The following is a 14,209-nucleotide window of genomic DNA, read 5'->3' as shown; positions in this document are numbered from 1 at the left end:
CAGCAGTGCTGCTCTCCTGGCTTAGATCTGCCCAGGATCCATTTTACATCACTGCTTTAGCTCCTCTTTTTCACACCACCAGTGTTTCCTTCCACACCCCAACAATGCTTCTGGATCACCATTCCCTATATGGGAAATGCCATGTTCATGAGCCAGACAAGCCAGCAGCCTGCACCTGTCACCAAGATAAGACACAGATACAGGATGTCTTAAAAATTGGTATCTCCCTTCAACAAACTCCGAGCTAACAGCAGGTGGGCACTACCCTCAGGCAGTGTTGTACCTGGACCATTAGCCATCAAAAGACAGACCTCCCCTCTTTGCATTTGTCCCGTTTCTTTCTAAGCCTCTTTATGCTCTGAACTGTGGGGGTGGTGGGCCAACAGGGAAAGAACCCACAATACTCCCCTGGACAGAAAACCCCTCAAGCCACAACCACCCTTCTTAGGGTAAAGAAAAAAGCTTCTCCCAGCAGTCTGCGATGCGCAGACTCAATGCATCCCATTGGCCGTTCCCACTCCCCCCACCCCGTGCCCTCATCCCATTGGCCCTGGTGTTCTGCTCTGCCCCTCATGATCCCTGTATAAAACCCTGCCTTCCCTGCCAGAGTGGCTGCTCATCCCTGGATCCCTTTACGCAGAAGCTCAATAAAGGCTCTCCTTGGAACCCCACACAAAGACCCTGTCTCTCCTTCTGTGTGCCTGGATTACGGCAGAACTGAAACCACCCAGCATGAGCGTAGATGTGCCTGTGCCCCTGAGATGTCTTCTTCAAGATGCTTCTTTGGGAAGGTCATGGCAATCTGAACAATGTTCTAGCCCTTTGGGATTTCATTCTGTGCTTCAGGACACACCATTATTGAGCCTGCTGCCCAACACCAAAACCAGGCAGCTTTCAGCTCTCCTACGGCACACAGTGAGAAATTTTCCTCTTGCTTTCCCCAGGTAATCTTAAGTTTCTTTCATCCCATTGACCATCGCCCCTCTTCCCTCCTCCACGTCCAGCTCACATGTCACCTTCCCCACCTCACTCATCAGCCTTGGAGGGACCCCTGGGCAGGACATACAGAGTGGGCACAGCATGACTACAGCCAAGAGCTGCTTTGCTCTCTGTCCCTTCCCTGCAAGCTCCTGATCTCTCTTTTGGTTTCTGACCACTTCCTAGCAATGTGTATGTGTTTACAGAAATTCATATACTAGCTGGAAAATGTCTTTCCCTCCTCAAAAAGGCTCAACTGGGACCTCCCCCTGCACTTGCAGTTAGAGACCTCTCCCCCAGGTAAAAGCATTGCTTTTGGTGACACAACATTCTCTGCTGCTTGATCGCTCCGTTTGTCACTCTTGCCAGATCCCTCTGCACCCTTCATTTTTATAGCTGTTAACAATTTTCTATCAACACTGAGTTGTCAGCTCATGATTTGTCTCCTTGTACAAATCCAAAGACCAGCTCACATTTCTGTGGGATCAGCAGACAATCCTCCTTCTGAAAACACAGCATTTATTCCTACCCATTCTTCTTCTGCCTGCCAACAGGTTATTCATGCATGAAAAGACCTTGAACCACATTTATATTTCATTTATTCACAGAGAATTAAGCTAGAAGATGAATACTGCAGAGGTTAAGTGTGGGAAACTTCAGAATTCTTTCTTTGGGTATATGTCAGCTGGTAAATGTTTACTCACCTATGAGCTTCTGGACTGAAAGCAGTATGTGCACATGTGTGGGGATTCACTGCTTCAACTCAACTTTTCACTGAAAGACTTACATAGATGCCTACTTATCTTCTACTCAGTTCTGACCAAAGTCAGTGCATTTGATTTCCTTATGGACTTCCCCGCTAAACTGATGCTACAGCATCCATAAGCATCTTAGTATTTCAGAGCCACTAAGAAACTTCTCGCAACAGTCTTGCAGCTTCAGGTGCATCCTACCCACCCCTCACACATCTGGAAAGCACGGCTGGTCAACCAGAAGTAGGTGCTCCAGGGAAAAACCTGACCTTTCCAGCCAGCAGCAGAGAGAACATGGCATGTTCCTGCAAGATTTCCCCTTACTTCAGGTGCAATTCTAAAGGTAGTCTCTAGGAAAAGTCCTCAGAGTTTCAGTCACTGCGAAAAAGCTGTTTTGAGTGAGCTTCCAGCCCTGCTGCCTCCTCTGTTAAACCTCGGCAGAACAACTCATAGCCTGGTCCCTGCCAGAGCAGCCTCCTGGGCCAGAAAGACAGACAAGAGTAAAGAGCTGCGCCAGGGCACATTTAGATTGGATATAAAAGAAAATTTCTTCATTGCAGGGGTAATTAGGCACTGGAACACAGGCTGCTCAGGGCAGGGGTGGAACCTCCATCCCTGGAAGTATTAAGAAAATATATGGATGTGGCACCTCAGGACATGATTTGGTGGTGGCCTTGAGAGTGCTGTGGGAACAGCTGGACTAAATTACTTTAGAGGATTTTTCCAACCTTAATGATTCCATGATTCTATGAAAGGTAACAGTGTGTGTGACCTGTCACCAGAGCCCCAGCTGGGGCCACACAGGTACACACGCACAGCTGACTTTCAAGTGCTTCCTTCTGGAAACTCTATGAAGTTATCCTAGCATGCCTTTTTCATAACATTTTTAATATATATATATATATATCTAAAAATACGTATCAGAGGCAACATAGAAAATCCTGAGTTGGAAGGGACCTACAAAGAGTCTAACTGTTGGTTTTTGTTTGTATTTTGTTTTAAATTTTAAATTTAATGTTTGTTTTTAGGTAAAAACTACATCTGTTCTCCTAAGCACATCTCCAGCACACACAATTTAGACATGGTATTGCACAGAACAGCCCACTCAGCCCACATCACGCCCTGCTGAACAGAACAATCTCCATGGAGTTGTCTCATAAAGATGTCTTAGTCCCTCAGAGCACATGCAAAATGAATTTTCAAAGGCTCAGAATGGTCTGAACTCTCCTGGGCCTGAACATGAAAGAAAAAACACATATTCCTACCAGAAATATAATCCTTCGATGCAATTGCAGGTCTCTGCTCTGAATCCCACCAGAGACAGAGAAACAATGAACACTGTTAGTGCAAGAGCTTCAACCCAGGGCTGTCCTCAGCCCTACCCCTTGACTTGCAGCTGCCTCATGAAACAGGGTGACACAGCAGTGACACAGGGAAGCCACCAGAGGCAGCAGCTGTCTGCTGGGAGTGCTCAGGAATGCAGGAAGCTGGACTCCAGCCCTCACAGATTAAAAACACGGAAGCCACTTGATATAAACTGCTGCCTGAGAGGAATTCACAGGGCTAACTGAAGTTTCCTTAAAGCAATATAAAAAATATTGAATGGACTTTGCCTAGTAAGGCTTTAGTGCGATAAAGTGTTATCCTGACCCCAGCAATTAAACTAAGTCTGGAGGAATGTGCGAGCTCTTGTTCATTCCGCACAGATGCCAGGGCAAGCCCTGGGCTGCAGAGCCCAGAAAGTGTGGGCAAGGGAAGCCAGTTCTGGAGAGAAAAAGACAGTGTCCTTCACCAAGTACCAGCATCCTCCAGAAAGAGCCTCGGGTCAGGCAGTGATTTACAAAATCCATTAAGACAACTGAGACAGGTTCTTTTCAACACATTGGCTCATATGGCTTCTGGCTTCTAGCACCAGAATACACTCCAGGAAATGTGGCATGCACAGATCAGAGGAATTACAGCACCAAATCTGCATCCAACTTAAAATCCCTCACAAAACTTGCACAATTGTGACGGAAAGGGCCCTCACCTGTCCCAAATGCAGCCCAGCTGCCACTCGCACTGCTGATCCATGCTCTGATCTAATCTTGAACACCAGCCTACCACCAGATAAATTTTCCCAAATCCAAGTCTCTGTATTTAAAGAAATGGTTTGATTTTCAGCAGAGCTCAGCATTGCTGCCTGCCTAAAGTCAGTGCAGACCTCTCTCTCAGCTTCCTGTGCCTCTCCCTACCTTCATCCTCTGTGTTTTGTTTTCTCTTTTTCCTGGATTTTGTGATCTTCTTGTTTTTCAGATCCACAAGCTCCTTGATGTGCTGGGCAACTGAAAATTCAGAAGAGAGTCTCAATTAATAATGTGGTATATACTAAAATACCAAAATACAGAACTGCCCTGAGATATGGCAGCCAGCCTGACTCCAGCAATAAGAAGCTCTGTCAGGGGAAAGGTCCTGCACCACAGCCAGCTCCCAATGAACCTGAATGAGGGCTCAGAACATTCAGCTTCTCCTGAAAAGTTCCACTTGAAAAGTTTATACCTAATTAAACTTGCTAAATACCAGCAAAAGAACCATCTTCTCAATATCTCAGAATACTCTTCATTTTTGCCTGCATTCTAGGCAAAGCACAGCTGGAGGAAATGTTTTTGGACAGAAGTGACAATGGCTGAAAATCTTTATAAAACAAACTAGTGCTGCACAACAGGCAGTTCAGTGAAGAAATCCCACATTAAGGCTAAAATCATAAAAAAGAAGGCAAATATTGCCAGTGTAGCACTTGCCCCTTGGTCTGATCTCTGCCACCATGCTCATGAGCAGGGGCAGAACTCCAGTATCTACCCTGGAGATCTGGGGGGGCTTCAAACACAGCAGGTCCCCAGAGATCAAGAGGAAAATAGGTGCCTAGTTTCTCGCCTGAGATTGGACAAGATACAGTGCGTGTGGCTGAAATAGTGGAAATAAGCCAATAAATACCAGTTAATACTCTTCAGGCTGGTACTTTGCTTTTTTTCTATTCTTCACACCCCATCCCCCCACCCTCTCCAACCAGATGCTATAGCAATTTAAAATTGGGGTAATAGCAGAATATAAGCTGGGCTGGTCCCCAAACTTCTGAAAGACACATAAATTTCATCTCTTCACACTAAAAGCCTGTGTTCTTCAGGATCCCCAAACAGGCAAGGTCTGTTCTCAGTGTCTCCAATGGCTCCCTTAAAAATTTAGATGCTAACAATCCTTTTATTTTGCCAGCTTCAAGGATCTTAAAAGTAAATTATGTCATCAGAGAACCCAGAAAAGCTCTGCCTTTGGAGGGATGACATCAGCTCATTTCAGTGCTGACGGGTGAGGTAAGCACAGTCTGGGGTTTGCAATTTTTTGCCAGACACGAGCTGGTGGCAGCTTCATCCTACCCATGAAAGGTGAACTCAGACAGTACACTGTGCTCTCACTAACAGAGCCCACAGCACTAGCTGGAAACTACCTGTACTTTTAAAACCCAGACAACCTTGGCTATGTGGCACAACTCACAGAGATGCTGCTGCATACAGAGGAGGTGCATGAGGCACTTACTCTTTTCATCACTGTCAAGGTGGCGGTAAATGTAACCTTCCAGGTAAGACTGAAATTTGGGTGATGGGGAAAAAAAGGCCAGACTGATGGCCATCAGTTCCCAGCCCCACGCCAGGCTTCGGTAGCACATGTTATCTGTTGTCTGCCGGATCAGCTGTATGTAGAGCTCATCCCGCAAGCCTTGCATGCTCCAGCACTTGGTGACCGTGACCAATGCCACGTGATTGCGGTCCATGCGAGTCTGACGATCTCCCATGTAGCTCTGCACCAGTTTGAACATTTCACATGCCTCTTTTTTGATGGTCCGGTTGCTAGTGATGAGCATTGGCTTTTTAATGGAGCCACCATTCCAGGACAGCATGTTGGAGATGGAGATCCTTCGTCGGAAGATGCCTTGTGTGTGCATGTTCAGGTTTTTGGAAGCCCAATCTGCCATGCTGCTCTGAGAGATGGGCTTCCGTAGGGTGCTGTAAGGGAAATGGCATTCCACACAGCCCCCACGCTGGCTGCTGCCCTCCTGCTTGGGCTCCAGCTCTATTGTCTCAGGCTGCAAAGAAGAACAGACATGTTAAAAGCAGCTTAGGTGACTCCTTACCTGGCTAGGAAAATTATCCACAGTGAGACATGAAGCTGCCAGCAACTGCACAGTGGTGAATCTGTACAAACATGACTTGGTACATGTAGAATTGGTGGATAACACCTGTAGTTCTGAAAGAGCCTGGCTGGCACAGCAACACACTAATGCTGTCCCTAAGGGAAGTGCTGGGACACGGAGCAACAGGGCTGAGCATCCCAGCTGTTGCGGAGTTTACAGGGATAGACAGGAGTTGAGCCAATTTCCAGAGCAGCAGCACAGCTCTGTGGCACCAAGCACACATCAAGGAAACAAGTATCTCTGCACTCCTCAGTTTCAATGGAGCTCCAGAAGCCCAGGAGGAGGATGAGACAGTGGTCTACAGTTAACCCCAAAATACACATGAGTTCTTAGAAGTTTAGAGCAAGTCAGTGTTTCCTTCTTAGTATAGAGGAACTCCTGAATTCAGGACAGAGGCTTCTGCAGTCCAACCCTTTCCCATCTCACACCCCACATGTCTCTACATGCAGATGATGGGATTAGCACACATCACATTCCACCCCTCACTGCCAGCCTGGGGCACAATAATCTCTCCTGGTTTTTTACTTTGTTCTTTTTATCCCTTGAATTACTCCTCTACCTCCTCACCCTCTGAATTCACTCAACACACTGACTAAAAATCCCCATTTGCAGTTCTCTGCCATCTCAAGATCCTCAGTCTCCTTCAAACCACCTTACCAGCCTGGAGTTGGTTTTCCTTCTATCACCCTACCTGCTCCTTCAGCATGTTCCTTCTGAGGAGTCACCTCCTCATACTATCTTGAGGTTCAGGAAGCTCTGGGTTCTCTCCTCTGTTCTCTCTGTGGCTTTTCTCTCACATCTCATTCACAGCCACCTCTGCTTAGCCTGTCCCAGAACTTCTGCCCACCCTCCTCCAATACTGAATTTTCTTATCTCCCAATTTTCCTCTCTATCATACAAGCCCAGCACAAAACATCACTGCTCACTCAAGCCACTGGATGTTATTTTCAGGTGAGGCAGTGATTCTGCTGCCAAATTTTCTGCAACTTCCTCCCTTCTTTACTTGGACTCTTGAGTATTTTTGTGAATATTTTTTTTAATTGACTCTTTTTGCCTCTACCACAACATCCGTCTCTTTTAATCTTCTGTTTCTCCATATTACCACATATAAATTATTTTTCTTCACTTTAAAGGACATTCACAGCCTATCCCCAACCTACCATCTCTTGTGCATAATCAAGTTTCAGCTCTCCCCGTCAATGTAACAAGGTGTAACACAGCCAGAAGACTGGAGAGCAGTTTCCTACCAAGTCTAAAGAGGCTATGAAATGAAGTTGTTGAACTATTAATAGTAACATGTAAGTCATGTAAACTTGATGTGTCTCTGTGCCTGAAAAGTGGGAACATGATATCAGTTTTCCAAAAGGTTTCAGATGAAAGCAAGGCACTTATTGATCCAAAATAGCAATAAAGAGAACACACACAGATAAATCTGATAGAGCGGAGAGCTGTCAGCCTGGCTTTCAAAGAAAAGTTACACCTCACAGGTCTGCTGGAGCAATCTGGAATAGTCAAGGAGCTTTCCCAAGTTTATTCATGAAAGACTTTGTACCAGCAAACAGAAGAAAAACTAGAAAAAAGAAGCCACTTTTCAGCATGGAGGATGATTGTCAGCTCTGCCTTATCAAATTGATGTAGAGATCCTGCTTGTTCAAAATGGGAACACAGAGTGAGCAAAGACAAAAAAGGGAAAAAGCTTCAGGAGATATAAAACTATCTACAAAGAACCTAAATCTGAACTAAAACCAGGAAGCAGGACATTCCTTTGAATCCAAGTAGAAAAAAAGATGGCAAAATAATCCTGCAGAAGTGCTGTGTTAGAGAGAAAACTACTCCCCTTGTGCAGGCACACTAATGGGGCTTTAAAATAGCTATTTCCAACAAGATGCTAGAGCCACTGACACCAATCTTCTAAATACTGCTATTCCATGTTCAGGAATTGGGAAGGAGAATAGCATTATGAGGAACCATTTGAAAAAGAAGAGAGAAAAGGAGGAATTGCTGTCATGTGGCTATGCAAATCTTGATGCCATACCCGCCAACTCAGATCATTCCAGTGAAGAAAGTACATGTAAAGGAAGACATGAGTGACAGTAACATGATCAGGCAAGCACATTTACCCCAGTAGCAGAGCAGAACTACCCACAGTGCTGAGGCCTTGCTGGACATGAGCCCCATCCCACAATTCTCCTTCCTCTCAAGCCACTGGCCTCAAAAAGGGTTTCCACGAGCAAAGATGTGAAGCTTTATGACCTGTTTGCTATTCTGCAGGAACAGATGTGTCTTGCCTGCAGCATGCCCCTGGAATTAAACCCCCCAGAAGCAGGCTCTCTATGATGAGTCTAGCAAGTCTAGCAATGAAAAAAAAAAAAATTTAATATGGCACAGATGGGGAGGTACCTGGGAGGAATGACGTGTAGCACCTGATGAAGTCACACTTGTCTGGCTGGTGACATTCTTTTCTAAAGAATCTATTTTCTCAAAAGTTCTCTTCTGCCTCATTGTGTCCTGTGGAGTAGCCACACTGCTGGGAAAGAATTCCCTAATCTCCAGGTCCTGTCTGTACAGAGACCTACTGCTGGCTGCAACATCATCCCTGGAGCTCTGGCTGATGGATTTTTTCAAGCGGTCAGACTGAAACCTGACCTTGCTGCTCTCTGCTGGAACTCCGTTCTCCAGGCCCTCAGCATCCAGGCTGCCTTTGCTTCCCCTGCAAGCTGCTGACCTACCCACCACAGCACGCATCTCAGCAATCACTTTATCATTCAGAGCTGTGAGCTCACTGCTGCTGCCCACAGAGCCAGGTCTTGCTTGACCTGCTCCTTGCCTCCTTCCTTTCCTTTTTCTCAAGCTTGGAGAAGGACCAGTTGAATAACCAGAATCCTGATGGCCAGTTGGGTACTCCTGAGTCTGCAGGCTGTTTTGCCGACTGTGGTGGAGTTCCATGTTCTTGAGAACATTGGCTTCCAAGATCCTCCAAGACTCCTTGAAGCTGTCCTTTGAAGCAAGCTGACCAGGCAGTTTAGTGGAGGTATCTGTTGTTGCAACAGAAGAGTGGGAGAGTTTGGCAGATTGGTCAACATTGACCATATGTTTTATGTATTCTCTGCCAGCTGGGCTGTATTCAGTGGAAGAGGGATTTCTTGCATGCTTCTTTGCAGCTTGCTGTTGTTGAATACTGGGATGCTGCAAAAATTTGGTTGGTTGCACCTGCTTTTTTAAGCTATTGCTTGGTGACCTTGGTGGAGACATCCCACTCACACAAATGCTTTCAGTATCCATATCTACTGGTGGCTCGTCATAAATTGGCAACTCTAAAGATGGCTCATCATATATAGGTGCAGGAGAGGCATATGTGGGGGATGCAGGCTGGGGGGTTCCTGTCCGGCTTCTTGGAGGTGTTTGAGAAGTAGGACCATTCATCATCACCAGGCAAAACCCACCACTCTCGGTCTTTTTGATCTGCATAGACTGCTTTTTTTCTCCAGTAGGCATTTGCTTTGTGGCTCCAGGGCTCTGGGATGTGGATTGAGGCTGAGCATATACAGCTGGTTTGGGAAGAGATTTTGGGCTGTTGGGCTTTGGAGCACCCTGCAGCTGAAGAGAACTGTTTGAAAAGTTCTGCATCTGTCTCAAACTGTTCACTTTGACCAACAAGGCTGCTTTCGTGCCTGGCAGAGGCTGCCAGTGGGTAGGAGTCTCCCTAAAAGAAGAAAGATACAAATACACACAATTATTTAAGAATTATATTTACTGAAGTACCTTCTATGTCTACCCAAATACCAAACTGTTAGTCTCAAAGTGCCTGAATAGTCCTCTGAAGTACCTGCCTTCAGATTATCCAACTATGACAGTCCTTCCAGACCATGCTATTTTTTAATATACATTTCCAGATATGCGTTTATTTGTAGAAAAACCTATGAGGTCTATGGGAGGCATATGGGGGTGGCCATTCTCCACTCACAGCTTACATTCCCATACAACCTGCCACGTCTCCACCCAATCTTGTCCAGATGCACTAGGATCTGGTACCCTTGACCACACCAACGGGCCCTGTTCAGCTCCCATGGCTGTGAAACCCTCCTCTGCTGGGAGTATCACCTCTGATCTGTGGCGGCACTTGGGATCCACCACAACCCAACATGCCCACTCCAACACCCCAGTTCCCAGGATATATTCTACAGTGTAGCAACAACCACCTGCTGTCAGGCTGTGACCACAGCCAGTCTGCGTTTGTGAGCTCCGAGTAAAAGGGAATAGAAAGGATATTAAACCAGCTGAGCTTCCAGGTTTTCCAAGGCATCACAGTCCCCAGGAAGGTCCACTTGAATATGACCCTACCTCCATTTAAATTGTGCCCTACCTCCATATATCTGCTACCAGCCATCACTGGGTAAGACCTGAGGGTGTACTGCATGTGTTCCATCTGAGACAGGAGATGCTCCCCTAACACCTTCATAGCTATTCTGCTGTTTGTACCTTGACCTTGCTCCCCACTCCACATTGCTGACCTGTCCTCTATGGCCTCTGTGCTGGTAGACACACCCACTTCTGCTGCATGTCCGGAGGTGTCCCCACCATGTCTGGATCTCTTGTGCCTTCCCTACCAAATCCCAAGGTATGTGGACACTAGCCCTCTTGCTCCACTCCTGCTCTCCAGAGCACTTTCACCTGGCCAGGTGCCAGCCACCTCCTTCAGCACAGCTTCCCTGGGGTATTCTGCCTGTCCTTCCCCCATGGTTATCCTGCCAGTGCATTTGCGCACCCCCTGCTCTCCCTACACCTGCCCCCCATCACTGTGGGTGTCCTATTTCACCTGGTGCACTCTGGTCACCTTCCCTACATCCTCTGTCCAACAGCTAATGTCTCACATCTGTTCCTTATCACTGCCCTCCTCAAGGGGTGGTGTGCTCCTTCCCTATCCACTGCTTACCATATTTTTGGCAAAACATGCTCTCTGTTGGCAATGTGTCATGAATCCCATCTTGACACAATGGCATCATGAGTGGGGCACAGACGAGGCTGGCACTGCCCTGTCATGGGCACAGTGCCTGACCCCTGGCCAGGGTTCAAAGGCCTCATGACATTGATCACACTTGCTGCACCTCTGTCTTTGCAGGGCTGGCTCCTTTCCTGCAACAGAGTCCATGCAGCTCTCTTGTGCAACTACCCAGGTGTGGCCAGAGAAGGCTGAGCAAAGGTCAACCTTCTCTGGTGCTTGTGGCCAGCAAAGGTCCTCTGCTTTGAACCCTGGGGCCTCTCTTTCTCTGGGGCCTCTTATATACCTCCCACAGAGGCACCAAGGATTTTATTTTAAGGGAACTCCTGACACTACTTCAAGATGGTGATGCAATTGCCATGAGGAAAGCCTGTCTCCGAGCCTCCACCTTCATTCTCTTCACAGCACTGCAGCCCAATGCTGACCTAAGCCCTATGCCAAGAGCAGCTAGGGGAACACTGACAAATTTGACATTTTCTCTCCATCTGCCCAAGCCACCATCCAGCATAGCCCTTGCTCTCCCATTCCTGTTTAGCCCTCAGTGGCTTGTCCTCCACATGCTTCTTCCTGGGGCACAATGCCTCATGCAGGGGTTGAGCGCCAGCAGTGCCAAGTGAGGACGCACACATGGAACCACCAGCGGTAACAGCAGCATGAGAGTGGCATTCAGGAGGACACCCAGCTCCACCAAGTATTCCTCCTGGGGACACAGCCTGCTCCTTGCATCGAGGCATCTCCCACTCAAGCTCCAGTCTCAATCTCAAGCCTTGCTGAAGACCAGACTCTTTCTCAAAGAGTGTGCGGACTAATAGGAAGAACCAGAACAGCAACACCTTCTAGGTTTTTAAATGAGGATTTCTGACACTTCCATGGCTGGATCAGTGAGAGACACTTTGCCAGTCTCTCATTTCACGGCACAGAAGAGAAACTGGCAAAGGCTAGAACAATCCACAGGCCCCTGACTCAGCAGGCAGGCCACAAGTGCGTGACTGGGACATATTTTAGCTCAACCCTACAGCAGCCATCATTGCATCTGGACCAGCATTATCCAGTTGTTGGGTTGCAGAAGGATAGCCCAAAGCTGCAGATGTGTTCCACTGCCTTACAAGACCTCTAGTTATGGCAGGCCTGGAAAATAACCCTGTGCTCTGTGGAAAGGTGCTGGACGCCCACATACCACAAGCTACCTCCTGAAGTTTCTCCTCTCCCTGACATGCAGCACTGCAGGCCCAGCTAGCTGTGCACAGCTGAACCATAAACTCAGCCAAGGCTTGGCAGACCCACCTCAGCCAGATACAGCATGGCCAGACTTGTGCCCTCCATCCGGGCTCATCACACACTGCTACTGTCTGGCACCAGAAAATCACATGACCAGGAACTCAGACTGAAGCTCTGCCACTTCCTTACTCAGCTCTGAGACACAGGAAGGAGCCCCTCCCTGTCCATACAGCAGGCACTGGCACCACCTCCTGCCCCATCGGTCCCAATTCACACCCACAGAGCAGCACTGGGAACATCCCTGTCGGTCACTGCTCAGGTGTGGGCCTGGGCATCTGCAGAACATCACCAACCTGCCCATCAGAGATGGGTTCCTGCTCCAGCATGGCATTATAACTTTTAGGGCCCTGTGGGACCTCAACTAGCAAAAACCTCTGCCCCTCCATCTGTGATAAAGAGCACAGCCCAGATTTCAGTCCTCAGATGAGTGATGAGGGATTTGATCTGAAAAAAATAAGACGATAGCTCTTAGCCTCCTGCAGAGGCAAGCTACCTACCTGTGAGCCCCAGAAAGCCGGAGGGCAAAAGGCACTCCAAAGCACAACAGCTCCTCACTGCCCAGAGTCCCTTCATCAGGGACATCCCTCACCTTGGGCCTGCCCAGGACTGAAGATGCGCTGGGCCTTTAGCACAGACTTGGCCACATGGGTGGGACATGATGGAGAGCGGCAGGAGCTCTGCACTGGTACAGGACTCTCTCTGCACCCACCCTGAGCCCAGATGGCAGGTCAGTAACACAAATTAGACAGCCACAGCAAGGCATTGAAGAAGTGGCTCTGCCTCCCTGCAGCAGGATTTTGGCACTTGTAGTCCCTGTTCCAACATGCAGCCCATGCTCCCTTCCTTCAGGCCTAGGTCCAGGCGCACACTGGGAGCCAGCCTGCTCCGGACTGCTGCACCTCCCTGGAGCTGGCAGAGCCACCCACTGACACTGCTTCTTTTTGAGGAAAAGCAGAAACATGTGGGATTGCCACAGCTAGGCTACCATGGACACTGGTAGGAGGCAAAGCACCTAGATGCCCTGCAGAGGTCAGGGGAAACTGTAGCTGTGCTACTCCCATGTCATCAAATGCCACCATGCTCCCCCCACCCAGGAATGTGATGGTGAAGGGAAACTTCTAAATGTGTACACCTCGCCCATCAGTCTCATCATGGACACATCATGCCATTTGCAGCCTCCCTGGCTGCCAGAGATGAGAGGAAAGAAGCACCACCACAGAAAAGACAAAGTTGTCTTGAAAAGGCCATTTCCACAGCCATGAATGATTTCTTGGGGCCACGTCTGGATAGAGCTTCCTTCAACCCCATCTCCAGGCTGCTGCGAAGACCAAGCAGAAGAGAACAGGGACTTCCTGACTCCCAGCATGAAGCTTCAGTCTTGTCCTTGTGAAAGCCATGACAAAAAGCAAAGCCAGTGGTGAAATGTCCCAATGCAGCCTCTCAGCCGAGCTCTTCAGCCACTAGCAGCAGAGACTGATGAATACCCTGGGACTGTTCCTGTGAGGAATGCTTTCAAGTAGCTCCAATATAACGGCCTCAACTTGGCACTGATTTTCCCAGCCTGCACCTAGCTCCAACAGCATATCTAGTAGCTTTTCCCAGGCTCCAGATCTTCAATGTTTGTTTTCCTCCTTCCTAGAAGCCTGGAGAAAAGGCCTTGCACCTTAGCTCTGCTCTTTCTACTAGCTGTTTTCCTGGTGCTGTGACAAAGGTGAGTGAACAGGGATGTTTGTTTTCCAGCAGCACTGCTGCTCTGCCCCTAATTCCCACACTGGAGGCAGGGATACAACCGGCCCAAACCTAAAACTCAGCAGAGTTGTGCAAAGAACGTTGTGTTTGTATATCCTACCCCAAGGCCAACTGCACAAGCAGGAAACAAGCCTGTATTAGGGATTCTGATGGTCTTTCTTTCTTATGAAAACTTAACAGTTGCATTACTTACGCTGTGCCTTGAGATCCATGAGCCCATGATGAAAC

At 48.0% G+C, this 14,209-nt stretch overlaps 1 protein-coding gene across 1 annotated transcript in view; it reads right to left on the bottom strand.

Moving 5' to 3' along the window:
* Nucleotides 1-14,209, bottom strand: part of LOC135456304 (rho GTPase-activating protein 39-like) — a 52,750-nt gene that overhangs the window by 8,782 nt on the left and 29,759 nt on the right. Inside the window, exons 3-5 of the mRNA XM_064730086.1 lie at nucleotides 8,356-9,658; nucleotides 5,301-5,847; nucleotides 3,965-4,054 (exon numbers count right to left, since the gene is read on the bottom strand). Of these exons, the coding sequence (XP_064586156.1) occupies nucleotides 3,965-4,054; nucleotides 5,301-5,847; nucleotides 8,356-9,658 (1,940 nt within the window). The remainder of the gene's footprint in view (nucleotides 1-3,964; nucleotides 4,055-5,300; nucleotides 5,848-8,355; nucleotides 9,659-14,209) is intronic.

This window comes from Zonotrichia leucophrys, chromosome 20 (genome assembly GCF_028769735.1).
Source record: "Zonotrichia leucophrys gambelii isolate GWCS_2022_RI chromosome 20, RI_Zleu_2.0, whole genome shotgun sequence".
NCBI classification, from domain to species: Eukaryota; Metazoa; Chordata; class Aves; order Passeriformes; family Passerellidae; genus Zonotrichia; species Zonotrichia leucophrys.
This window is presented reverse-complemented; position numbering and strand designations above follow the sequence as displayed.